The sequence below is a fragment of the Lates calcarifer genome, linkage group LG11, assembly GCF_001640805.2.
Source record: "Lates calcarifer isolate ASB-BC8 linkage group LG11, TLL_Latcal_v3, whole genome shotgun sequence".
Taxonomy (NCBI): Eukaryota; Metazoa; Chordata; class Actinopteri; family Centropomidae; genus Lates; species Lates calcarifer.
Window position 1 is genome coordinate 18,355,398 of NC_066843.1, and position 26,459 is coordinate 18,381,856.

Sequence of the window (26,459 nt, forward strand, 5' to 3'; positions counted from 1 at the left end):
GCAAATGGTCACTCCACTGTGGTTAAAATGCTCAGTTGAAAATAATCTTGGGGATCCAAATGAATAACTAACACCGTAATATTCAACGCGTATTGGGAACACAATGCGATAGTTAAGAGTAATGATGGTGTGATTACTTGATAAGATCAGCATGCCGGCCAACTGTTGTGGATAGGCAATTCAATTCAACTAGCCACGCCCCTGGTTCAGTATCATATGCAATTGTAGCCAATAGGAAAACTGTCACGTGAAACTTGTGTCCAATGAGCATCATAGTTTTCAGGTCGTGGGCGTTACCTCTGCTGCTGCCGACAGCCGGGAGCTAGCGTGCAGCACCGTCTATTAATACCGAAAACACCACGGTGAGTAAGAAAAAAAATGTATATTGACAGTCCTCGGCATAAACGGAGTTAGGTATTGGGGGGTCACTGAACACCAAGAGTGCTAACGAAGCTTGATAGTGTCTTCTAGCATGTTTATGTATATGCGCTTCTTAAACGGATCCATTTGGCTTTGTTTGGCTAAGCTAACCTGCTAACTGTGGCTGAACATTCATTGGTGTCGGTCTCGTCTCGACCATTTTGGTGTCCGATATGCAACATACCAAATTCCAAATTTAAACTCGATTTTTTCCTGTCATGTATGCACTTATATGTGGCTCTACGGTTGTCAGAAATGATGAGCAGGTGGTGCTTTTTTCGTTTCGCAGTTTGGTAAGCATGTCGGCACGGCGCAGCTTTTGACGATGGGTGATCCGTTTTTGTGGGGGTTGTCAGCTAGCTGCCGTCGCCAGTCGGGTTCTGCACTGAATTAAAATGGCGTCTGTTTTTAAATTCCCCTGGTAGGGCTTTGGGTTCTGGGTCTCGAAGTTGTTAGGCTACTTCATAACTCACCCGCCCTCCGTAAATAAAAGTTGTGTGTCAGTTTAGGTTTAACAGGTGAACCATTAGCTTGTAGGTCTTTGATCTCAATAATAGGCCAAGCTGGCTTGGCCCAACTCTTCAGTAACTTGTTGACCTGGAACATAAACACAGGGATGTTGCTCATGTTTATCATCTTTAAAGTTAAACCTTATTTGCCTTGGCTGCAGCTGAGTCATCTTAGTTTGCAGCAGAACATCTGAGTTATGTGGGTGTGTCACGACAGATGAATGAGATGTCCTGCCTTTCGCCCTGATCACATCATTTCGTTTTAGTTGCATTGCAGCAGTCACACGTATATTTTTTTGCAACACAAATAAACACTCATTTATGAAGGTAATTGTACTGATCTCTATTTGGAAATCGTTCAGATTGTAGTGGCACTGCACTTGCTTGTCTCTTTAGCTAAATGTAGTTAAAAATAATATTTTAAGATCATTATTTTGCCTGCTAGCAATATGTCTGCACACATGAATTAGTTTGTGTGCTTAAAGCCTGATTTTTTTACAATAGACCACATTTCTGCCTGTTAAAGTAAGGCTGAGTTGTGTCCCCGAGGAATGTGTTTCTGTGCCAACAACCTTCTTCTGTTGCTACAGCTGGTCACCACTTTATTTCACTGAGAGATAAACAGACTGTCTTCATTGACTGAGAGGGAAGTGTTTTACCCTGCTCAGTGTTCATGGCTTCAGGAATGCTTATTGAACAGATTACACATCTACAGAAATTGTTTTAAATCAAATGTGTGTCATCAACCCATCCTGTGTGGAGATATCTTAATTTTCAGTTGGCTGCAGATTTCCCCAGAGTGACATTTCAATTTGACCTTACTATTCAGCTTTTTGAAAATGTATGTATGTTTATTCCTCATGTAGAGACGGACTGCAACATTGTCATCTGTTGCAGGGAAGACCTTTACACCGTCATTCACTGAATATAGAAGTCACCAGCAACAATGGTAATGATTACATTTGTCTCACTTTTATTCAAAGTTACACATTTCCATGTTATGTTTATTTGTGTGACAACAGGCAGACAGCCAAAGCACAGGGCACACTGGCCTTGTTGTGAAATATCACCTGTTAACAGGACAAATAAATGTGTCACATCTAATTTAAGACACAGAACCAGTGCCAGTGTTTTGTCATTCCAGTCTGCCCGAGGCTTTAGGAACACATGCTGTAGCTTCCACATCATTGCTCACCTCTAAATTGGCTTTGGCTGCCTGTACATACACTCGGCTTGTGTAATCACTGGCGTTAGAAGCTTGCCCTAGACATGAGGCCTAGTTATTCAGTGTTTTAATTAATCAAAGACAAAGAAGTGACATAGAAAATAGGTCTTTCAGTATTACAAAGTGGAACCTCTTTCATCTTGATAAATGCCTCATAAAGAAGTATTAATGAAGTCAGATGAATAGCTGTTTGGAATAAAAGCTGGACTACTATTCAAATCTAAAAAAATGGACTGAAGTTGAAAGTGCTGGCTTTGGGTTTAATTCTGTTCAGTTAAAGCAGTAATCCTGCTCTGTGAGGCAGACCTCTGTTGTATAATTAGCAATGATATGTTGCTTAATCTGCCAGGACAAGCACAGCACAGTGAGGGATTGATGCATCATCAAATATAGATGTCAGATTTTGCTTTGCACATCCCTTTATCATGCACTGCACATGCACAGCGGGAACCTCCCTCCCATTTCTCCTTTATTCATAATCTTGTTTCTTTTCCCCACCAGCCTCCCCCAATGCGCCACCGCTCCATGCGTGTTTTCATGAATGATGACCGCCATGTCATGGCCAAACACTCTGCCATCTACCCAACTCAGGAGGAACTGGAAAGTGTACAGAACATGGTGTCTTACACAGAGCGGGCCCTCAAGGCTGTCTCTGACTGGCTGGATAAGCAGGAGAAGGGAACTTCTAAGTCAGACTCTGAGAGCACAGACACTGATAAGGAAAGGTGAGGAGGGAGATGTCACTTCTCATGTTCAATTAGTAAAAAAATGGTCGGTCAGTAAAAAATAGTTGTCTCTTCTCTAACTATGTTTCCACTTTTTCGTACTTTCCCCTTCTACTTTTTTTTTTTAAAGTGAGCACAAAGATCAGGCCACCCGCTCTCTGCGTGGTGTAATGAGGGTGGGCCTGGTTGCCAAAGGGTTGTTACTGAAGGGGGACCTGGACCTGGAACTGGTGCTCCTATGTAAGGACAAGCCTACCATCAGTCTGCTGAAGAAAGTGTCTGAAAACCTTGTTACACAGCTCAAGGTGAGAATATAGCTCAGCTAAGTGTGCAAAATAATGTAATCACATTTTCATCTGAACCTGTCCAGTGCTGGATTCTCTAGGCTGATACCAGTTGGTATTTCAGAGTATAACAATATATTTGACGTTATCGATTTTGTTACATGGCCGCATTAGCTTTTTTCAAAGAAGATCCCTTATGATTAATTATTTAAGAACCATGATACTGATATGTGCTGAGCGAGACATTTTACAGATTAAATATAAATTAGTCCCTGTTCTCTAGGAAAATTATGTAATGGAAATATTCTCCCTAGTGTTTTGGAATTTGCTCTGTTCTATGAGCATACAAAACTTAGGAAGAAGGTAGAAGAGTGGCTCCTGCATGATTGTGTCCATTTACAAGACTCCATCAGGAAAAACAGGAAAATGTCCCGTGCGATTTTCTGTTCTGTATACCTTGGATTTTTGGCCTGGAATATGTAAAAAGGACCTTCACCATTCAAACCCTTTTGCTGTGTCACTTAAGCTCACCAACAGTGCAATGGATTCTTCTGTGACAAATGTATCTGTTCCCACTAGTCAAACTTTCTTAACCTTCTCATCCTGTCTTTTCCTAGAAAATTTGCCTACACATCTGTAGTGTTTTTTGCTGAGCAGTGTATCATGCTGTGTGATATTACTAGTAATTTTTGTGACAGTTCAGTCTCCCATCCATACAAATAGGAGGCCTTTATCAGATGATCTACGAGGATAACTGCTAGAATATGGATTCATCATATCTGCTATAAAAATGGGCCAGGCCATGCTGAGTCTTGTATGCAATTAATAACATTTTGAAGTCAGTTCTATATTTTACTGGAAGCCATACCTGTTTTCATACCTATCATAGCAGACTGCTTTCACAGTTAATCACTGGCTGCATGTATTGACATGAAAGAGGAATCTGCTGTTATAGTTCTGTACATAACCTTGCTAAACCACAGAATACTTTAATAATGGAACTAATGTAAATACATTTGTTAGACAAGAGATTTCTACTTGTACTGCACTGAAGATGGTTGCAGATTGTGATCATAACCATGCAGGATCATAAAGACTCATTAGAAAACACAGGTTTTTGCTAACAGTCTGAAACTCAACACAATACTGTGTACAACAGGTCAGCTGTAACTTGTCACTGTGTCTTGACAAACACTTTGCTCTTTCACAGCCAATAGAAGACAAGTATGTGGTGACCCAGCACATCCGTGAAGCCAGTATTGTCATCAAGAACACCAAGGAGCCCCCTCTCACCCTCACCATTCACTTGACATCCCCTTTGGTTCGTGAGGAGATGGAGAGGGCTGCCGCTGGAGGTAAGCTCTCATACCAGGGCCTCAGTGTTTTTTTTAGTGGCGCCCTGCCTCCAGTAGGGAGGCCAGGCAGGCAACCAGGCTAGACAGATATTGTTTATTGGGCCTTCAATGGAGCTAGGGGACAAGAAATGCACCGTCACATAATGAAACTGTGCTATGCTTATAGCTCTCTAGCCACTCTCGTAGTTCCATGTAATGTAATTGTACATTTTTGATGGCCCAATATACAGTATAGGGCAGGTAGTTTACTGACTGCTGAAGACATGGCTTTCTCTTCCCCTTAATGAACAAGGTCACCAACGAAATGAAGGCTTACTGAGAATTTAACCAAATACAAAAAAAGAGAGACCACTGTGTTTGCATGTGTTTTATCATTGATGATGAACGGTTTGCATTGCAGCAAAAATGAGTAGCAAAACATGTGGTGAAACTGTCCTTGGTTGTAAGACCCAGCAGTGGGCTATTGACTGTCTCTGATGTTCCTTAGCAGGGAAGGCCCAGGATTACAGATAACGACAAGGGACACTTGGATTCTGCATTTATGTCCAACTGCTCTCAAAACTGGGATCGGCCCCAGTTGTTAGGTAGTAAGAGACAGAGGCATTACGATATTATGTATGTAATTATTAAACTTAATTGTAGCTATACAAGAACACAGTATCTGATGTTCTGTTTGAGAGATCTCAGCAGTAGTGAGAATCTCAGTTTTAGCAGGTGTTGAACCTTGACCTTATCTGTAGTCCTGTGCTAACAGTGATGCCCAGTTTGGGTCTTTTTTTAAAGCCATCAGTTTTGCTGCAGTGTGGACCTGTTTTGATACCCACTTTTTGTGCATCTGATAACTTCTGCCTGTGGTTCCAATTCTGATTCTCTCTGTCAAGCCTTCTAGTTTGTCAATTTTTAGGGACGCTGGACCTTTGACCAACTGGCCGCTCTCTGTCTCGGAAGGGGCAAAGTGCAGTGTACCCAGTATAGGGGCAAAGGGGAGGGGCTCTACCTCCTGTTAGCGCCACAAAAGAAAAGCAGACCTTTTTAAGCACTGAAGCGTCCATTTGAGTTGAAGCAACCATGGAGAGACAACCTCCCATTTGATACAACAAATTATTTTTGAATAAATGCACAGTTTTTAATATTAGGGATTTTAAAAATGATTTTTATTTTTACTACGCCAAGTTATAACCCACTTCACAATACTGTCGTTCTTGTGGGTTTTAAGTTTAATAATTGTGTGCAGGCCGAGCAAAACCATATTAACTGGGAGGTTGAGAGCGTTTAATGGTTCTCCAGTGGAGGGGTCCCCCTCCCCTTCCCCCTCCTGCCTGTGGTTTGGGAAAGCTGCCTGTGTTCCCCCTGGCCGGCTGACAGAACTCCCCTTGGTCAAACTGTACCTTGTCTTCTTATTCCACCTGCCAATAGAAACGCTTTCAGTCAACGATCCCCCGGATGTTCTGGACAGGCAGAAATGCCTAACTGCCTTGGCATCTCTCCGCCACGCTAAGTGGTTCCAGGTTTGGATCTTGTCTTTATTTGTCTCTAAAACAGAAGTAGTTTTGAGTTTGGTTCTATGCTGTATGTTCTTTTGTCATTTATTTGGGCGTTCCATGTGTTTTTTCTTTATTTACTCTTTTGAAGTGTACTTCCTGTAGTAATACTTGATGATCTGGATGTTTGTTTCTTAGGAAACCTTTGTCATTACACTGTAGAGTTGCTTTGCTCACTTAACAGGTTCTACTGCAGTGCCATTTTAAAAGATGTTCATTGCTGCTTTTTAGTCCCTGAGTTCACTAGTCTCCCTCACAGTTGCTTAGCTCAATCAGTACAAAAATCTGGGACTAATATGCCATGTATCCAGGTGCAATATTTCTATAATGTCACCGTTGATGTGAGTGAGTTGTTGTTATTTTCACATTTATGCAAGCTACTTGTAGAGCACTTTTTGCTGCTCCATTTTGTAGTTTTGAAGAGAAAATGTTTTTGTAGTGAACCATGTCGATAATAACGCATCATAGTATCGTGGCCTGTGTCATCTTTGGCTTTCACACTATAACAATCAGTGCTCCATCTCTGCAGCTTGTTTTTGTAGAGTATGTGGCCTCAACCTTTCCTGCTCTCTGGCTGTTTCTGTCACTCTGTGTGCCACAAAGTCAACAGGAATATTGCACCTTGAGTCATAGTTTTTTTTTTTTATTTTTTTTTAACTGCCACTGACTTAACCATTACCCCTTCCAATGACAGCACACATCAGCACATCCTTTTTTGAATAGTTCACTTGGTTCTCACATTAAAGCTGGTGATAAGTGTGAGGCAGTTTTATTCACTCTTTTCCTCTTGATCTTAAGTGATATGCATGTTTTTCTCCCCACAAACAGAAATGTTTTATGTCTGATAACTACACCATCAATCGTGTTGGCAATTGACTTACAGCTATAAATGTACATGGTCATAAGTAGGGTCTTCCAACAAAGTGATCAAACATTATCCTAACATCCAATATCTCTGGGCATTTCCATAATGACAAAGCTAAGCTGTTATAGTCTGTGTGGCTTCATTTTTATTTATTTCCATTTACTTGGATGTTTATCTTGCTTTATGCCCTACATGATCTTCCTCCTTGACTAAGGATGCTTGTCCTCCTCGTGCCCCTCCCTCCCCCCTCCCCTGCTTGTGTCCCCAGGCCAGAGCCAATGGACTCCGCTCCTGTGTCATTGTCATCCGGATCCTTAGGGACCTGTGCTCTCGTGTCCCCACATGGGCACCACTTCGTGGTTGGGTGAGTGAAAGCCTCACTTGTACAGCCTCAACATAGCCACAGCCTCAAGTCAAGTCAAGTCTTCTTTAAGCTCTGCTAATTGTTGCTTCTGAGCACTGTTTTGTAGGTAGGAGGTAGTTTTCTTAAGATTGATTGGGGTGGCTAAAACTACAGTGCCCTCTTTACGCATTTCTTTGATAAACCTTTGTTTGCCTGGATACAAAAAAGCAGAGCACCACCATCACAGTTGTTAAATTGCAGAGATACTATCTAACGCAGTGACCTAGAATCTCTATGTGTTAGTAGCCGAGCTTAAAAATAGCATCCTTGAACAAAGAGTCTCCCTCTCTCCCCTGCTGTGCAGCCACTGGAGCTGATCTGTGAGAAAGCCATTGGTACAGGGAACCGGCCCATGGGGGCAGGAGAAGCTCTGCGGAGAGTTTTAGAGTGTCTGGCTTCAGGAATCCTTATGGCAGGTATGTCTGTGAAGTCTCTTCTTCAAAGTATATTTCATGTTCTTTTTTGTATTATTGCATTTTACACGCTCAGCTGTTTTCTGTGTTTTAAAGGAAATCCAAAACTGTCTTTTCCTTGTGTTGTAGATGGTCCTGGAATTTCCGATCCATGCGAGAAGGAGGCCACGGATGCTATTGGTCACTTGGACCACCAGCAGAGAGAAGACATTACAGCAAGTGCACAAGTGAGAAAGCTAAAATTGTGTGTGTGTGTTTACTATTTAAGTAAATGTGAAATTCATACTGTCTGTCTGTATCTTAAGCATGCCTTAAGGCTGTCAGCTTTTGGACAGCTTCACAAAGTGCTTGGAATGGATCCCCTTCCCTCTAAGATGCCTAAGAAACCACGGAGTGAGACTCCTATTGATTACACAGGTAAACAGGACTACCTCATCTGTGATATTTAAATAATCCACAACAGCCACACTAGAGCCTGATTATATTTTGCTATTTTTGGAGTAGGTGATTTATATATTCTTATGCTACAGTTTTGTGTGTCTGTGATTCAGTGCAAATCCCACCCAGTACGACATATGCCCCACCAATGAAAAGGCCCATTGAAGAAGAGGAGGGAACTGATGACAAGAGTCCCAATAAGAAGAAGAAAAAGCTACAGAAGAAATGTAAGTGCTCTTTGAGTTCTTGTTTGTTGTTACTTACTTAAAACACAACTGCAGTTATCAACCATTCACACGTCAAAATAAACTTTACAGTGGCCTTGTTAGTTCATCACCATTTCAATCAGTGGACAATTCAGCTAAAGTCAGTGGACAAAAACTAATCAACAACAAAAGTCACATCTCCCCTTTTTAGGACTTAGGTTTGTGCTATACGAATAAGGATTGTAAGTGGGCTCTAAAAACAGTAGTTTATTGTCTGTCTCTAGGATATCTGTGAAAACATGGCAGCCAAGGTCATCATGCCATTATGAACTGAGACTCTGGTCTAGGGAGGGCCCTTCAGCTCTGGAAGAGACATAGTCTTGAGATTACTTATACAGTGTGACTCATGTAAATGTGATGCATTGTTTAGGATTTGGTACCAAATAGGTGTTGTGTCCCATAAAGAATATCCTTAAATACGCCCTTCAAGGAGGACAGCCATCAGAATTGGGTGGCATTACACAATTGTACTGCTCATCACTCTAAGTTTCAATAAATGCTTCTGCTTGAAAAATGTGGGTCTACTGAAGCTTCTTCCATCAGCTCACTAGACTTCCATCACAAATTGATTAATGAATTGATTGAAAAAATAATTAATAGATGAATGATAATATGTAGCCCTTCAAAAATGTAATGTTGATTTCTTACTCTATGCCATGCTGTTGTTATGGGTCGTGTAATGCCTTCATTCTGTCCTTTCCTTCAGCTCCAGAGGAGAAGGCTGAGCCTCCTCAGGCAATGAATGCTCTGATGCGGCTCAATCAGCTGAAGCCAGGTCTGCAGTACAAACTGATATCCCAGACTGGTCCGGTTCATGTTCCGGTCTTCACAATGGCTGTAGAAGTGGATGGCAAGACCTTTGAGGCTTCTGGTCCATCCAAACGCACTGCCAAGCTGCATGTAGCTGTAAAGGTGAGCACAGTATTTGCTGGGGGACATTGATGATTAAATTAATATTAAGATTTAACATAGTCCGACACCTCTGTTCCCCCAATTATTTTGTTTTTTTAAAACATGTCCTTGTTATTTAAACAGCACTGAATCTGTGTGGACAATTTCAGGTCCTGCAGGATATGGGGCTGCCCACAGGCGTGGAACTAAAGACCGCTGAGCCGGTAAAATCAGAGGAGGCGGCAGTAGCTACCACTGTGGAAGAATTGAGGCCAGTAGTAACACCCATTGAAACGACCACAACTGCCACAGGAGCAGCCAGTGCAGAGACCACTGATGCTGTAGAGGTATAAAGCTGCTCACTTTGTGTCAGCAAGCAACTGTCTGGGTTTTTCCTGCACTGCTTAATGCCCTTATTTTACTGACCCCCTGTCCTCTCAGACTGCTCGCCAACAGGGACCAATCCTCACTAAACATGGCAAGAACCCTGTAATGGAGCTGAATGAGAAGCGCCGTGGCCTCAAATATGAGCTCATCTCAGAGACTGGTGGCAGCCATGACAAACGCTTTGTCATGGAGGTGGAGATTGACGGTCAGAAGTTCCAGGGGACTGGATCCAATAAGAAAGTGGCTAAGGCTTATGCTGCCCTGGCTGCTTTGGAGCGACTCTTCCCTGAAGGCTCTGTGGCTGAGGCTGCTAAAAAGAAAAAAGGGACCACCCATGGTAAGCACACAGTACAACACAGTAACGTCTCCTGTATAATGTGGGACAAATGCAACACTTAAGTGTGTGAAAGTTGCCATTGACTCAGCAGATGTTGAGGTAAAACAAATAAAATGTAATGTTTGGTTGGAATCAGTGCTAACATTAGCAAGCTAGGCAAACGTTTCATTTTTGTGTACAAACTTTCACAGTATATTTGGACAATACATTATTACAATACAAACTTAATGGCATATTGGGTCCTCCCAGGAAAAAAAACAGATGGCTTAAATTGCTTAAGTTACATAACCAGATCTGTGTGGGGAAAAAAACACCCTGTACCAACATTTATAGGCCGTACAGGTTAACCGTGTTAAGCTATGTTGGCCCTCACATGTCAACCACTGCTGTGGAAACACCTACGTAGAAACTTGAATCTTAGATCACTGTTTTCATCCTCTTGAAAGACAGAAAAATTACACAGCAGCTGCAGTTAGATTTCATTTACATTACTTTAACAAAAAGTGAGGAGGATTCAAATTTTGGTATTTGGTATTCAGTGTTGATACAAAACACAAATAAAATGTTTCTTTGCTCTTTAGCACAATCCAGGTTTTGGAATGATGGGAGCCGGAGGAGGAGATGCATCTACTCCCAGAGGCAGAGGCAGAGGAGGAAGAGGTCGTGGAAGGGGCAGGGGCTTCAATAATGGAGGAGGTTATGGCCAAGGTATAAACACACTTTGTTGCAGCAGACATATTGTATTGTATGTACTGGTAAAGAGTTAGTAAACAAGATTAAGATGATTGATATAGTGTCAGATCAGCTTATTAAATTTGCGTCCTCCTTCCAGGCGGCTTTGGAACATATGGTTATGGAAACAGTGCTAACTCCGGATATAGTGAGTATTCATTTCACCTTTTATAATCCTGGTTTGACTGGTTATATGCTCTCACTCTTGTGTCTGAGCCACTATGTCAGCATAGATGTTCTTGTGTCCTGTGGCAGGATGGTACATCTGCCCAGGACTCTGGGAAAAATGCTTTTACCATTTCTTATCTGTATTCAACAACGTAAACAGAGAATGTACAGCACACAAGACCATATAGTACTACTAAAAAATGTTGGGACCTTCCCAGTTCAATGATTTTACATTTCTCTGCTTTAAGCCACAGGATTGAATCTGTTTTTGACAAGCCCCCTCTTATGAAAACCCCTTTTCTTCCCTCTGGCAGCCTGTTCTTGAGGACTGACCTACCTGAGCGTGACAGGAGCAGAGAAATCTAAAAAACCCAACTACTCAGTTTTAATGCAATCTGACCAAATGAGTCATTCAACTGCCACTTTTATGGCAGAAAAAAATATACAAATCTAATTTTGATATTTTTTTCCCTTCTCTGCCCTGTCTCACTCTTTAGGTGACTTTGTCTCAGACTGCTATGGCTACCACGAGTTTGCGACATAGATCTTCCCCAGTCTTAGAAAATCAAAAACAGTCCTGTAGAGAGGATAAAAAAAAGGACAAAATACACACTAGTGTTCCAGCAACATCATGAACTCCCTTCACCACCAAGTCCGCAACCCTGGGAATAAAGTGACAACAACCTCTCCGCCCCATCTTGCCAATCCACTTGTCAATGTCCTGACACCTTGGGGAGACGATCTGCCACTGCATGCATGTAGCCATAAGTCACCTCCTGTTCTCTCAACCGTGGATGTACCCAAACACCTGGACCTCCCTAAACCGCAGGGCTGATTTATTGTAGATTGTCTCCATGTGTCAGACCTGAGACAGAGCTTTGTTTCTGGATCATGATTAAGTGAAAGCCTGTGGGAGCAGGACAGCATACTGCCTTTTGGATTATTGTCAAGACCGCAACAGCCTGGTCTCTAGCTCTGTCTCCATACTGTTTACTCAGATGAGAATACAGAAAAAATCTTAACATGAATTGTTTTTTATCTCATTCTAATGCCTTTCTGTCACTTCCCATTCATTAAGCTGATTTTGTATTTTCTGTCTTGCTTGTTTATGTAAAATCTGCTGTTTCTGTGTCATTTCAGCAACACTGTTTAGTCATAGCTACACTGAATGCATGATGGTCTTACTTTGGCAGTGTGCGGTAGTTGCAGTATCCCATCTGTAACAGCATTAGGCATTGATGAACTGAGGCTGTTGGCACTAGGTTTACACACAGACCAGATGAAATGGAAAATCTGATGTATGTTTGGGAAGGGAAGACTCGTTGCTTTAGATGATTTTATATGTTTTGTTTTTTTTAAATAAATGTCCATCCATTACTGTCTTACTCCAGGGTCTCAATTACTTAAATAAGTGTATGACAAGAATGTATTGTACAGCCAATATACAAGCAGTAGCTGACAAAATACATCATGTTATGACTATTCTAAGACTGTAATGCCGTTATTTCCCAGATTACTACAACAATGGTGGCACAAATGGAGGAGCGGGGGCATCAAGCAGCCCGCCAGGTGGCCCTCCTGCCAGCACAGCACCAGGATCAGCACAGGGCTCCTACGGTTCATACTACCAGAATGACGGAGCCTACACTGCCACTTCTGCCGCCAAAGCCCCCAAAAAGAAACCCCCCATGCACAAGGGAGGGAAGTCACCCTTTCCAGGTCCCCCAGGAGCAAACAGTGGATCTGCAGGGGGCTACCAGTCCAGCAGCCCCACGGGGCAGGGCTCTTATAACCAGTACGGACAGGGTTACGGGCAGGGAAAGAAGAGTTTCAACCAGACCCAGGGGGGAACAGGTGGATATTCGTACAGCACTGCCTACCCGAGCCAGGTGACTGGGGGTGCTGGAGGTAGCCAAGACTACAGTTATGAGGGTGAGTCAAAGGGATTTTTTTCCCCCCCAGATCAAAAAACATATTTGGTCTCTTTTTGACAAGAACTTACACCAGGCAACTTCTAATTGCTGCTACAATGTAATCCAACTGTCCGTGAATGTCCATGTCAAAGTACATCCACTAAAGTGCTTGTTTTTGCCATTGACAGGCTCAGGTTGTTATTGTATGCATCTGACAATGTTATGGATAGCCTTTGTACAGACATAGACCTTTTTTTATTTAAGAATAAGATCATTTTTGTTTAACTAGAACACCACTATATATCGCTGCCGACTTCATCAACAAACAGCAATATTACCTCGAAGAACATGTAGCTGCAGGCTACCACCTCAGTCTGTTGTCTAGTTTGTTAGTGTTATTGTGTCACTTTCAGTAGTGGAGAAGTATTCAGATCCGTTCATAAATAAAATTACCACACAGTAACACAGATACTCAATGGTAAAGGCACATACCACATAAACGTGCACCGAGTAGCTTTATGTGTTATTTTTATTCTAAGCTTATATTTTTTCCTTTTGGGAATTTCCTTCACTGTTGTTCTTTCATTCTTTCCTTGTAGGTTTCAACAACCAGTCCAATTACAACTCACAAGGAGGAGGAGGAGGAGGCAACCAGGGCTTTGGCAATAACCACTCTCAGTACCACAACCCAGTGGGCTATGGCAGAGGAGACGGCAGCATGAATTACCAGTACAGATAGACTGTATCACTCCGTCTGTGAATCATGGGCACCAAGCACCCTGCTGAAGCCTTCTCCAAAGAAAGTGATTGACAGCTTGCCTGTGCTCTCTGCCTTTTCCATGTTTGCTTCTTATGTGCTTTTCAGTTTTTGTGTAGCACATGTGGGCACAAAATGACATGTCTGGACTTAAAAGTGTCAGAGCTGAGTTGTGGCTGAATTTAGTGGTCTGTTTCAGTGGTCTGGTCAGTGCTTAGTCTTGTGTTTTTAGGTTATTTTTTTCATTTTATTTTATTTTTTTAAATCTGTGCTACCAGTCCTCATCCTCATCACTCAATATGAAGGCTGATGTTAAAAGTTACTCACTCACTAGCTCTGACTTGGTTTCATTTCTTATAAAGAGACGTGTGGACAGCTTTTTTTTCTCATGTGAAACTAGTAAAATCTTGTAGTTTGAAACTACAAAGGTTGTTGTATTTTTTGTAACAATTCAGAGACCCAAATAGCTTGGTCTTTTCTTCATGCGTGTAATTTTGGCTCTTTTTTTTTTTTTTTTTTTTTTGTAATTTACCTAACGTGATGTAGTTATTTTAATAAATTGTTTTTGAGATTACTGGAATATACAGTTACATTCAGATGTTAAATCCACATTTCTGCTCAATGTAGCTTTTTGATTGGGTGGGATTTGTTCTTGTTGGTGTATAACAAAGTGTGTTTGTATTAATAAATGATTTTTATTTTGAATAGAGGTCCTAATTAGAGTTTTGACTTAAAGTATCAAGTATTTGTACCACTGATTCCATTAATAAAAAGTGGGAAATCCATGGCCTCTCAATGAAAAATGTGACCTATAATGTGACCTATAATGGAGATAGATCTCCATTATAGGCTACATTGGCTATTAATAAGCCTAGTTATGCATGTAAAAGCACTGTCCTCCACTATACCATACACATCATAATACATTAACAAAATGGTTTTAGTTTTAATCTTTGTTCTGCTGCATAATTATTCTTCACTGGAAAATTTTCATTTAGTATATGTACCCCTAGTATTCAATTTCAGTATTATTTTCCTTAAATCCTTATGTTTCAAAATCTAGTCATTATTGTTTTAATTAATGTACGCCAATGCCTATCATTATCAAACAGATTTTAAAGGTGATGTGCTGGTCTGTGGGGCATGCCTGTCGTGCACAGTAAGACAAACATAAGACCACCAGAGGGTGCTGTTGAATTAGATGAAATTATGTAGAGCCCCAAGCTGCCATATCACCAGTCTCGAGTTCAATTGCAGGTCTCAGCAGCCAAGAAACACAGATGTGAGTAACCATATGTGCTGGCTCGGTCTGGGGGTCACACACAAGCTGAGAAATAGCTGTACAGTTAATTTCTATGGCAAGAGGAAAAAACAAAGCTTCAGCCTGTGAAATTCAACTTGTTCAAATCCTGCACCTGAATGTACATACAGGTGGAATATATGCAGGTGAAAGAAGTCGACGAACAGGAGAAAAAATATTAGCACTGGCACTGGCACTATGTTAAATCCAAATCTTTACATTGAGTTAAGTATTCAGTCATGATCAGAGAGATACGGATGTGAATAAGATCAACAACTGGCTCGTTGGTCTAGGGGTATGATTCTCGCTTTGGGTGCGAGAGGTCCCGGGTTCAAATCCCGGACGAGCCCATTTGCTCTTCAAAGACAAATGAAAAATATAAAGCTACAATTTATAAGTTTAAACTTATGTGTTTGCTCTGATGGTGTAAATAAACAGAAGGGAAATATGAGGAGGATAAAAACAAACCCAGGAAGTAGAGAAAAGAATATGATTAATCTGAAGATACGAAAGGATGCAAATGAAGCACTGAGAGTTTGTCCTATTGTACTTACCAGACTTCATGTAAATTTTTTTTAAAGCACATTTTCAAATTAGCTGCATGTAAGCAAAAAATGCAGACAGTAAATAACTGAAAAACAACAACAACTGTAATTATCAAGTGAATTTAACTGATGTGTTGCACAAAATCACAGGCTGCATATGTGGATGTCTCATCTGGATCATTAGAGGCCTGAACTCACACTTGCACCTTCCTGTCATCTACAGAAACATCTTACTGTACTGATATTTCCTATAAGTGCTCTAAGTAGCAGGTACTACTTTGACAGTCTCTGGACTGCCGAGCTGTCCAACTGTATAGATAGTATATAATATTAATAGAGCACATGAGTCACAGTAAACAAGCACAAAGTGTGTTGCATAAATGCATGTAGAACATGTGTGTTTGCAAGTGAAGTCTGAAGTGTGGTGTACAGCAGTGGATCCTTCTGTACTTTTTGTCAGACAGCAGCAGGGTCAACAGGCTGTGGATGGGGTGGGTATATCTTATATCTTAGTATCCTTCGGGCTAAGCGCAGGCACCTCACCTCACCTCTCTGCTACCTTTTCAAAATGATGCATTCTCTCTAGTCTACTGCATTACCATATATCATATCAGGAACTCTTTTACTGACTCAGTCCATGACACACCACAACCTACCCAGGTGGTATATGATTCTCTGGTAAGAGAGGATAAAGACAAGGCTTTTCATTCACCCAGTACTTTCTAGACTGTACAGTTCAGGAACCTGCAGTGGGACTGGGATCCTAGGGGCCTGCAAGACATGGTACTAGTGCTGTGGGAAGTGTAACATTTACTCCAACACAGCAGGAGTGGGCACAACTGAAAATACTCCCATTACAGAATGTGACAATAAAGTCCTGAATAAAATACCTTAAAGTCCTGAATAAAATACCTCAATATATTTATGATGCAACACAGCTGAAGGAGGAGCTTATTACATTTCATACATTGATCAACTACATCAAAACCACTGACAGGTGAAGTGAATAACACTGATTACCTTGTTACCATAGCGCCTGCCAGGGGGTGGAATATATTAGACAGCAAGTGAACAGTCACTTCTTGAGGCTGGTGTGTCGTAAGCAGGAAACATTGGCAAGTCTAAGGTAGTGAGTTCGACAAGGGCCATATTCAATGGCAAAAAGACTGGGTCAGAGCATCTCCAAAACGGCAGGTCTGTTGTGGTGTTCCGGGTGTTCAGTGGTCAGCACCAGCCAAAAGTGGTGTATGGAAGGACAACGGGTGAACCTTCTACAGGGTCCTGGGCGCCCAAGGCCTGATATGCATGGAGAGTGTGGTCCAATCTCACAGAAGAGCTACCGTAGCACAAATCCCTGGAAAATCTTACTACTGCCGGTCCACGGACACCCCACCTCACAACTCACAGGATTTAAAGGATCTGCTACAAACGCCTTGGTACCAGATACTACAGGACATCTTCAGAGGTCTTGTAAAGTGAGTAACAGGCAGGTGGTCTTATTTTTTATAATTTTCCCAGCATTTGAACTCCAAGAGAAATGAATAAAATTAATATCCTGTTTGACCTTTTCTGTGAATATTGTTTAAGTTTTCGCCCCTTGATTTGCGTTTATGAATATAAATTTAGCTAGGAGCAATTCAAAATATACACGTGAGAACCTTTTTTTTTAATGTCCTGTGATGCTAAAATAGTCTACTTATTTCCAAAACACCTGGGGCAGTACAGAAATAAATTGACAACTCTTACGATACTTACGGTAATCAATCCCAGCTTTTACGTTTCGCCACTTGAATAAATTCGGTATCTGGGAAAGCGACGTCACATCCGCTCTTTTCTTGGTTTCGCAGGGCTCCAGCATGGCGGACGCCGGTGTGGTGGAGACGCTTCTCCGGCGGATTGAGAAAGTGGACGATGGCGTGGACAGCCTGGAAGTGGCCAACAGCCTTGGGGTGGACCACCAGGTCATCGTCGGAGCCGTGAAGAGTCTGCAGTCCGTCGGCGACGTGAGTTTCCCGGGCTGAGTGGCAAACGGAAGTCCGACCGTCACCGTCAACATGTTTAATTTAGTGTGACTGATGCAATAAGGACGTCAAGTTTTAAAGAGTCGAGGGCTGTCAGTCAGACCGCCGATTTAATAAGCTCAGCATTGTGAGACCTACATTAAAATGCAGTATTGCCACATATGGAAGTGACACTCGGGTGAGGTGACAGTTGTTTGTTCCGTGCTGTGCAGGTAATCTCCGCTGAGCTGCGCTCCTCCAAACACTGGGAGCTGACGGAGGAGGGCATGGAGATAGCCGAGAACGGCAGCCATGAAGCCCGGGTCTTCAGCTCCATCCCGCTGGAGGGTCTGGCACAGAGTGAGCTCATGGTGAGTGCTACAGGTGGACGGGTCAGGTCGACCACAGTGGGAGTGACCTGTCACCTAGAGGACGAGAAACTGGTGTTAACATTGAGTCTAATATGGGTGCAGTGTGTAGGTTCAGGGAAAGGATAACAGCACTGAAAACAACACCCAAATATTCAACAGGCATCCACTGAAGCTTGAACACTTAAAACAAAAAAAATACTGAGGTAAAATGAGCCAAACAGTTTGAGGATGTGCTGGTGTGGCTGTGGTGACAGGAGGGCAAAGCTCCATGTCCAGAGAGGAGCCTGTCCAACATGTACATGATGGCAGTATGATCTAATCATTGCTGAGTCTGCTATTCATTGTAGCCCATTACTTGCAACAGAGCGATTAAGTCGTGATTGTTTCTGTGGCTTTCACTGTGCTTTAATAAGTGTTTAGCTGACAACTGTTTTCAGTTACTCCACTACAAGCTACTGATTCAGTCAGTGACAGTGGTGATTCAATAAAGTCAGTGCAGTCTGAAGATTCTGTTAAGATTTGTTTGTACTTGTACTGAACATCACTGCTGTGAGAGATTATGTTCAAGATAATCACTGTATTATACTTTTTTTTTTTTTTTTTTTTAAACTCACTTTGGTGTTTAGTATTTGGTGCTGATATAGAATTGGTGTTCCTAGTGTTGACAGTATACTTGAAATGGAAGCTGAGAACTCTAAGGAACAAGGCAAGAAGCTGCACAATCTTTTGGGGTTTCCTCAACTTTAAGGGACAGCTACTAACTGTCAGTTCAGTTGAATAAGCTGTTTTTACTGCAATCAGATTTCTGTATCAGGTTTATCAAACTTCAAAACTCAAGTTACTTAAATTTATGTTTAAGTAACAGAAGAGAATACAGTGGTCAATGTCCAGCTGCCCTTGATTCAACCCTTCTTGGATAACCATGACCTGGATGACTGTGAATCTCCACAGGCATTACTTGTAAGGTGTGTTTTCAGTTACATTGCTGAGCTTCTTCATTTGTTCTTTTATAGAAACTGTCCTTTGGGAAGATCGGTTTCAGCAAGGCCATGTCCAGCAAGTGGATCAGAGTGGACAAGACACATGAGGGCGGTCCGAGGATATTCAGAACAGTATGCATCTCTTTATAACAACCTACTATTGTGTCTGTTTGTGATCAGCAGTCTCTAAGTAAGTTGTGTATGTCGTGTTATGTTTTGGTCCTCAGGTGGAGAGCATAGAAGACCAGGTCAGAGAGAAGCTGCTTCTGGTACAGAAAGGCAACACCTCTCAGCTTGAAGAGAAAGAAAAGAATGAGCTTAAGAAGAGAAAACTGCTCTCTGAAGTGTAAGTCCACAGACCTATAGACATAAATGGTGAATGTGTACTGCCAGTAGGTGGCAGTAGAAGACTGGTGTGTGTGTGTGTGTGTGTGTTTGCCTTCCATAAATCAGCAGGAGGTTGGGATTATATTTGAAAGTGAGAGATTCAGTTCTTAACAGTTTCATTGATTTGTTTGGTTGGAACTGAGAGCTGATTATAACTGGTAACGAGCTTGCCACAAATATGGGATTGTGTCTTGGCTGCTGTGAATGCAATGACCGACCAACATTTCATCAAATGGTGGCAGATGGTTTAGATTGGAATCCTTCCATTTTGTAACACAGCCGTATATTCTACTCAGTTAATTGTTCAAATAGAGTAAGTAGAGCTCTAACTCGAGACCCTGTCAGGATGCAAAGTTAGTTTTGTGCAAGAATAATGGCTTTGTGAGGTACAGGGAAGATCTTTGGTACAGTTGGAGGTTCTCTTATGCGTTTCTGTCCCTGTTAAATACCTAGAGTGATCAGGGTGATATTAGTATCAGGGCATAGTGCAGAGCTGTTGTGACATAACACTAGGTCCATGACAACTAAAGCCTCTGTTTTTAGAAAAGATCAAAACATCAGATTTTCTTTAGATGTGAAACAGAACAAATCTGGATGCAGGTTTAAGTGTAAATGCACAGCCTATCACTGTGATAGGAAGATAGTTTTATTCTAAAAGCTGAGATGAGTTGATCAACAGAAAAATCACAGAAACTGTTCTGATAATCTATTGTCACTTTTCAAGCAAAAAATGATACATATCCTGTGATGATGCTTGTCTTTGTCATGATTATAACATTGATTAATCGCTAAATCAATAATTCTAATGAATTGATCATCTGTTAAAGTACACCTGTGTCAATATATTTATTATTATTATTATTATTATTAGTAGTAGTAGTATTTATTTATTAATTCTCAGCTCAACATCAAGCTAGTCAGGCTGGTCATCTTCATAGGCCAGGGTATGTTTAGTGTTGCATCTTACACTACCTGTATCTTCAAGGGACTAGTGCCCATGACTGTACACTACTGTAGAAGTCTGTTTCAAAATTTGTTTTGGGTCTGAGTGGTTGTGGATATCAGAGTCAGTGTACCCCTAGAAGCTAACAGCTCATGTTTAGATATTGTTCAGGCAGCAAACACAGAACTGATTGACAGGGTGGATAAATGGGAGAAATATTACCAGGCTAGTTCCCTCTGTATGTGATGTAGTGCTGTAAAACATTACACAGGAGGTCTGACTTGCTCAACCCAAGCTGTATAGTACAAGAAGTGGCTTTCAAGGTACAGAGTGGGAATGAAAGAGGTGCTGTTTTCCATGTTACAAGTCAGTGCACCATTAACATGATTTTGAAGCTGTTATTTTAAGATAAAGTTGTTACATAGTTTGCAGATTTATCAAATGATAGATAAAATGTAGGCAGAAGACTTTACTGTGTAGTTTTAAATCTGTCGTATTTATTATGGTGATATCGAGGTACTCAAAATAAATATTCTCTGGATTGATACCAATGTGCATATTCTTATAAAATCCTCTTAGTCAGAAAGTAATCTCTCATACAGATGTACCAAGCTGATAGAACTAAGCACTCATCTCCTTAGAGAGGATCTTATCAAATATTGACCACTGAGCATAAACATGCCTGTAGTGAGGTTTACTTAGTAACAAATGCATCACATGTTTTCTCAGTGTTTAAATCCTCTTCATGGATATACATTAAACAAATAGTGCAGACACATAATGCCTTCATTCACAGGTGGAGTTACATAAAGTGTTTGGAGCTCTAACACCGCTGCACCAACTATAATGCCATGCCTGATTAAGACAAATAGGGAGGCTGCAGCGAATGATGCTTTGCATCATCAGTTTAGACCTCTTTGTGTCACCAGAAAGACATGACCAATGAATAAAGCCTTACTCAAAGTGATCAGGTTTCAGTTTCTGCTGTGGTAGTTTGGATTAATTTTTATTTCTCTGTTCAGGACGGTGAAGACTTACTGGATCACTAAGGGAAACTCCTTCAGCACCACGATCACCAAACAGGAGACGGAGCTCACGCCTGAGATGATTGCTACGTGAGTCTACTTCACTTATTTAAATTAGTTTAAAATGGTTTTGGTCATCTCTGCTTACTATACACTGTCCTGTTTGCCCTCCTCTGTCAGTCAGTGATGGTGTGCAGGGTCTCAAACAGAGGACACAAGAGAAATCTCTGCCCATAAAAGGGGACAAGTCCAAAGATGAGGACTTTGTCCTAAAGGCAGGGCAGGACAAAATGATGGTGACCAAAAAGGCAATTAAAATCTAACAGAGGCAAACGCTGTGATTAGATTCATTTAGACCAGCATGTTGACAGATAGAAAGTTTAGTTGTGCAGGTTGTAAGTAAGTCCTGGAAAATGTTTTCAGAAATGATCATTTCAAGCTTCTTAATGGTCTTTTGGGGTCTCTGTGGGAGGCACTTTATCTGTGACTTATAAATAAGGATACATGAACAAATACTGGATGTGCTCATAACACAGCTTATACTGTTTTCCTGCTGAGGATGAGGCTTTAAAATGTGAGCAGAATGAAATAAGCTCTCCTCTCAGGTTTGCATGAAATCATATCATAGAGGGGATTTGGTTAATAGCAGTATCCAGATGTTGCCCAAAATTTCAAATTGATGGTGCTTTTACTTCTCTGTACTGATTGTGGACACCATAGATTTGATGGCTGTAGATTATATAAAACATTTCAGTGATGGTGTTTGGTGTTTTTTGTTTAAGAGAATTCTGTATTGTTACCTGAGTGTGGAAAAGAACAGTCCTTTCCTTCAGACTCTTCTCTCTGTAACAGCTCCTCTTTATTCTTCCTTGTGTTGCGTTGCAGTGGCAACTGGAAAGAAAAGAAATTTAAGCCCTACAACTTTGAGGCCATGGGTGTAGCTCCAGACTCTGGCCATCTGCACCCACTGATGAAGGTTCGAACACAGTTCAGGCAGATCTTCCTTGAGATGGGGTGAGTGGCTGTAAATAATGGCAAAGAAGCACACACATCCTTTTTTAAAAACACACTAATTTTCTGTATTTCTGTAGCTTCACTGAGATGCCGACCAACAACTTCATCGAAAGCTCTTTCTGGAACTTCGACTCCCTGTTCCAGCCTCAGCAGCACCCGGCCAGAGACCAGCACGACACCTTCTTCCTGTCTGGTAGGACTGAGGCTGTGTGTGTGTGTTGTCATGTTTCTCTCTGCAAGTCCAGTCTGGGTGATTTATGTTGATCATTTGCCATTAACATTATTTTTCAGACCCAGCTCTCGCCCATGAGTTCCCACAGGACTATCTGGAGAGAGTGAAGAAGGTTCACTCAGAGGGAGGCTTTGGTTCACAAGGGTGACACATCATCTTACGCTCACATAACAAATAACATTATAGTTGTCGATCACTGCATTTTACAACACATTCTGATGACAACCTGATCCAGTATCCTGTGGTTTCAGGTACAAATACGACTGGAAGATAGAAGAGGCTCAGAAGAACATCCTCCGTACTCACACTACGGCAGTCAGTGCACGCATGTTGTATAAACTTGCACAACAGGTGAGTGATACATACTTATCTAAATGTTGTTTAAAAGTTCTGGTGGTCTGTTAATTAAGGGCTCTTGCACTTGTGATATAAAAACTGGCAAATAAATCCACCACTGTCTTTTTGGACTCGACTATGGGATGAATTGGAGCATTGACTGTGAGCCAGGTCTCAGCGCTGTCTCACTAATGCTCTTTTGGCTGAAGGGGGACAAATCTCTGCAGCCAGGTTCCAAACTCTTGCAGAAAGCCTTCCTACAAGAGCCTGTGACTGTTAGAAAGAGTTTTGGATTGAGATGTTCAATAATCACACTGGTATAAAGTTGATGTTGGTGTATGCGGTCATTCACCATGAAACTCTTGTCCCTCTCTGTCTCATTACCCACATGACAAACCATTCACCCATCCACCAGGAAAAGTTCACCCCTGTGAAGTATTTCTCCATCGACCGGGTGTTCAGGAACGAGACCTTAGATGCCACCCATCTGGCAGAGTTCCACCAGATAGAGGGTGTGGTGGCTGACTATGGACTCACACTGGGAGACCTCATGGGCATCCTTCATCAGTTCTTCACCAAACTAGGTCAGGATATGTATTAGAACTAAAAACTTCAAGGTTCTTTTAGGGGTAGCTGTGCTTATGTATGGATACATAAAACATGCAAATACACAGAATGAATGAGCAGTCTTTTAACATTGCATTTATTTTGAATGGGCCGCTATGTATCCCTGCAGACTACTACCAAAAACATGAGCTGCAGACAGGGATAATCAAATTTTCTGAGCAGCAATTTGTCCATGTGACACATTTTGCTGATGGTCTTGTTTGTGGTGTTTTAAATTTATTTATTTTTTTTTCTCTCCATTAGGCATTACCAAACTCCGCTTCAAGCCTGCCTACAACCCATACACAGAGCCCAGCATGGAGGTGTTCAGCTATCATGAAGGTATAATACAACTCCTGTGTACTACCTTTGTCAATGTTGGTTTACTTGGCATCTCTTTCTGTCCACATATGCTAGTGTTTTTAATCACACTTAAGACCTGGATCTTACTTTTTGACATCATTATCAAGTCAAAGCTAGTGTTAGCCTTGAGTCATGGCTAGCTGTCGCTAAAGCGTTAGCTAAAACTAAAGTCACAGACTGGTTTTTCTAGAGGCTGTTGTCTATAACTGAGAAATATCCTTTCTGATTAACTGAATGATGACAATGTATGTTGGTTATTGCACATGATTAGACAGTAGCTGTATCCAGTTGTGATTGAAAAAAGCCTGTACTCTCTGCCTTTTTGTATGGCAGTTCTGTTTTGTGGTTTTGGTTGTTCCACTAACTCATTTCATCCCATACATACAGGACTAAAAAAGTGGGTGGAAGTGGGAAACTCAGGAGTCTTCAGACCAGAGATGCTGTTGCCCATGGGTCTTCCTGAGGATGTGTCCGTAATTGCCTGGGGACTGTCTCTGGAAAGGTGAACACACACTAAACTGAATGTGAATTTGTTGTGTACACAGGGAACACAAACTGTTCTCTGCAGCTTTATCAATGACCTGTATTTTATTTTCTGCCATGTCTTAAAGATAACATGGGCTTTGAAAATGGGAGCATGTCTGTATGTCTGAAAAAACTATACTAGATTTTCCGTTCCAGGATTAAAGATGTGTGATCCTGTCTGTGTATAGATGTCATCAGTTCCCTAGCTCACATCTGACCTACATTTCAGTTACAGTATTTAGGTTCATTGTCTGGAGAGGATTATTCTTGTGTATACATGATACATTTTAATGTATTTATTGCTTAATCATTAACTGCTCATTATTGCTGTCATTTGTAGTTAATGAAAACTAAAACCTATTAATTTGCCACAGTACACAACATTTACATTTCTTTTAAATATATATTCACCAGGCATCTTAGTTTTACTTGAATTTTAAAACTCCCATGTTCTGCTCAAAGGCATATTTCATCATGAGTCATTTGGTGGTTACAATACTTTGAGTTTTACTGAGGACAACTGTCACAGCTAATGACTATGGAGTGAGTGAGCTGGGAAAGGCTCTGTAATCCATGCTGAGTAATCCCCCGCCCCAGCTCTTCCACCTGACCCTCTGTTGTTTGTGCTCTGACCTGTCAGACCTGGAGTAGACAACACAAACACTTTGTTGTGGCTGCATTTTGTGCAACAAGAACTGTCGCTCACTTAGTCATTTCCTCTGTCCTGCAGGCCCACCATGATTAAATACGGCATCAACAACATCAGAGAACTGGTGGGACACAAAGTGAACCTACAGATGGTACTACGACAGCCCCATATGTCGACTGGACTCCTGAGCTTCACCTGACCTTTATTATTAATATTCATATTTTGGATGGACATACTTTATCTTTAAAATATAACACCATGTGTGTGACTTGAGAAAGCTCTCCACCAGTCTTTCTTAATCTAAGCTCAGACAGTAAAACCTGGTTTGAGCTATAGCAGACAGAAGACCTCAGTTTTCAACACTTAAAACAGCTCTCAAACAGTTCTTCAAAGGGCTCTAACATATAGGATCATCCTTTGTATGAACTTGATACTCTACTGCTATGCAAAACATCAGTGTGAGTCCACAGCTGGTTGCCACAGCTACAACCTAACTGTACAGGAAAAATACAACTTTTGGAATGTGACAAAATAAACAGATTTTTTTCCAAATACTAATACAGCCTGACTTGTGTTTCTTGTCATAAACACTATGTAGCATAATTTTAGGAGCCAATCACAACTGACATTGGTCGAGAAGTGGAGTACACCTTCAACAACTTGCCAGTGTAATGCGGGGCTAAAACTGACTTTTACTGTTTGTTTTGTTGTGAAAACTTTGAACCTGAACCTTGAACACTGCAAATCCCTCAGATCCTGTTCTGTCAATACAGATTATTTGACTTGACTTTTATATCCACTTGTGATGGAGGTGCGTTGCATCTGTGATGGAAAAAGAGGCCAAAGAAGTGTTTAGATGTGATTTAACAGTTTGGCTTTGTTGGTAATTCCAAAGATGTGGGATTACATTTGACTTTCAGTCTTAAACAACCTCATGTTGTGTGTGTGTGTGTGTGTGTGTGTGTAGACACTGCTTCATTGGTTGGTCAGACAGTGGATGTGGTATTTTGTGAAACTGCTTAATAATTTATGTATCCCAATATTTGGCACTGTATTAATATGTGAAAGCTGCTTTTAAAGAAAGTTCTGTGAATGTATGGATGCAAAAAGTTGCATTTTTATCCATCATGTAATCCTTTGTCTTCTATAACTACAACTTTTATTTACAGCAACCAAATATCTGCATGTCCTCAGATCACATGCTGAATACAGTTCATTTAGTACCAAATACAAGCACAGTGAGATTTCCTTCATTTCACTGTTCCAGACTGAAGTTCAAGGATAGGTCAGAGCTTGAATTAACTTACTAAGCTCTTGCTGCAAGAACTGATCATGTGACACTGGCTAGACAGGGGATGTAAATACAAATAATTGTTTCGTGATTAAGTCCAGCAGCAAAGGATCGACATTGTCCTTACAAACGTCTGAAAAGTGGCGAAGCAAGTGGACTACCAGTGTTCTGGATTTTGTAGCTCTGTATTTCAGATGTGTTCGAGGCCTATCAGGAGATTAAAAAATTGCATTCAAATTTCTTCTGAATTGATTAAAGGGATT

The 26,459-nt window shown here is 41.3% G+C and overlaps 2 protein-coding genes and 1 non-coding gene across 3 annotated transcripts; all 3 read left to right on the forward strand.

Moving 5' to 3' along the window:
* The first annotated feature begins 268 nt into the window (after positions 1-268).
* LOC108898675 (interleukin enhancer-binding factor 3 homolog) lies at positions 269-14,334 on the forward strand. The gene is given in 19 exon segments (XM_018698644.2): positions 269-362; positions 1,796-1,878; positions 2,656-2,879; positions 3,010-3,184; positions 4,374-4,518; positions 5,935-6,026; positions 7,193-7,288; positions 7,632-7,743; positions 7,870-7,967; positions 8,046-8,157; positions 8,292-8,405; positions 9,151-9,356; positions 9,506-9,682; positions 9,777-10,040; positions 10,042-10,059; positions 10,641-10,767; positions 10,892-10,939; positions 12,472-12,891; positions 13,472-14,334. Coding segments are annotated over 18 exon segments (2,571 nt in total). The 5' UTR covers positions 269-362; positions 1,796-1,875; the 3' UTR covers positions 13,612-14,334.
* Positions 14,335-15,207: 873 nt separating this feature from the next.
* Positions 15,208-15,279, forward strand: trnap-ugg (transfer RNA proline (anticodon UGG)). The gene has a single exon. It is a non-coding gene; the product is annotated as a tRNA-Pro (tRNA).
* A 2,006-nt stretch (positions 15,280-17,285) lies between these two features.
* Positions 17,286-25,463, forward strand: farsa (phenylalanyl-tRNA synthetase subunit alpha). The gene is given in 14 exon segments (XM_018698688.2): positions 17,286-17,477; positions 17,708-17,845; positions 18,859-18,957; positions 19,053-19,171; positions 21,178-21,270; positions 22,066-22,194; positions 22,272-22,387; positions 22,486-22,570; positions 22,678-22,777; positions 23,178-23,346; positions 23,633-23,710; positions 24,119-24,233; positions 24,987-25,059; positions 25,061-25,463. Coding segments are annotated over 14 exon segments (1,494 nt in total). The 5' UTR covers positions 17,286-17,330; the 3' UTR covers positions 25,094-25,463.
* Positions 25,464-26,459: the final 996 nt, after the last annotated feature.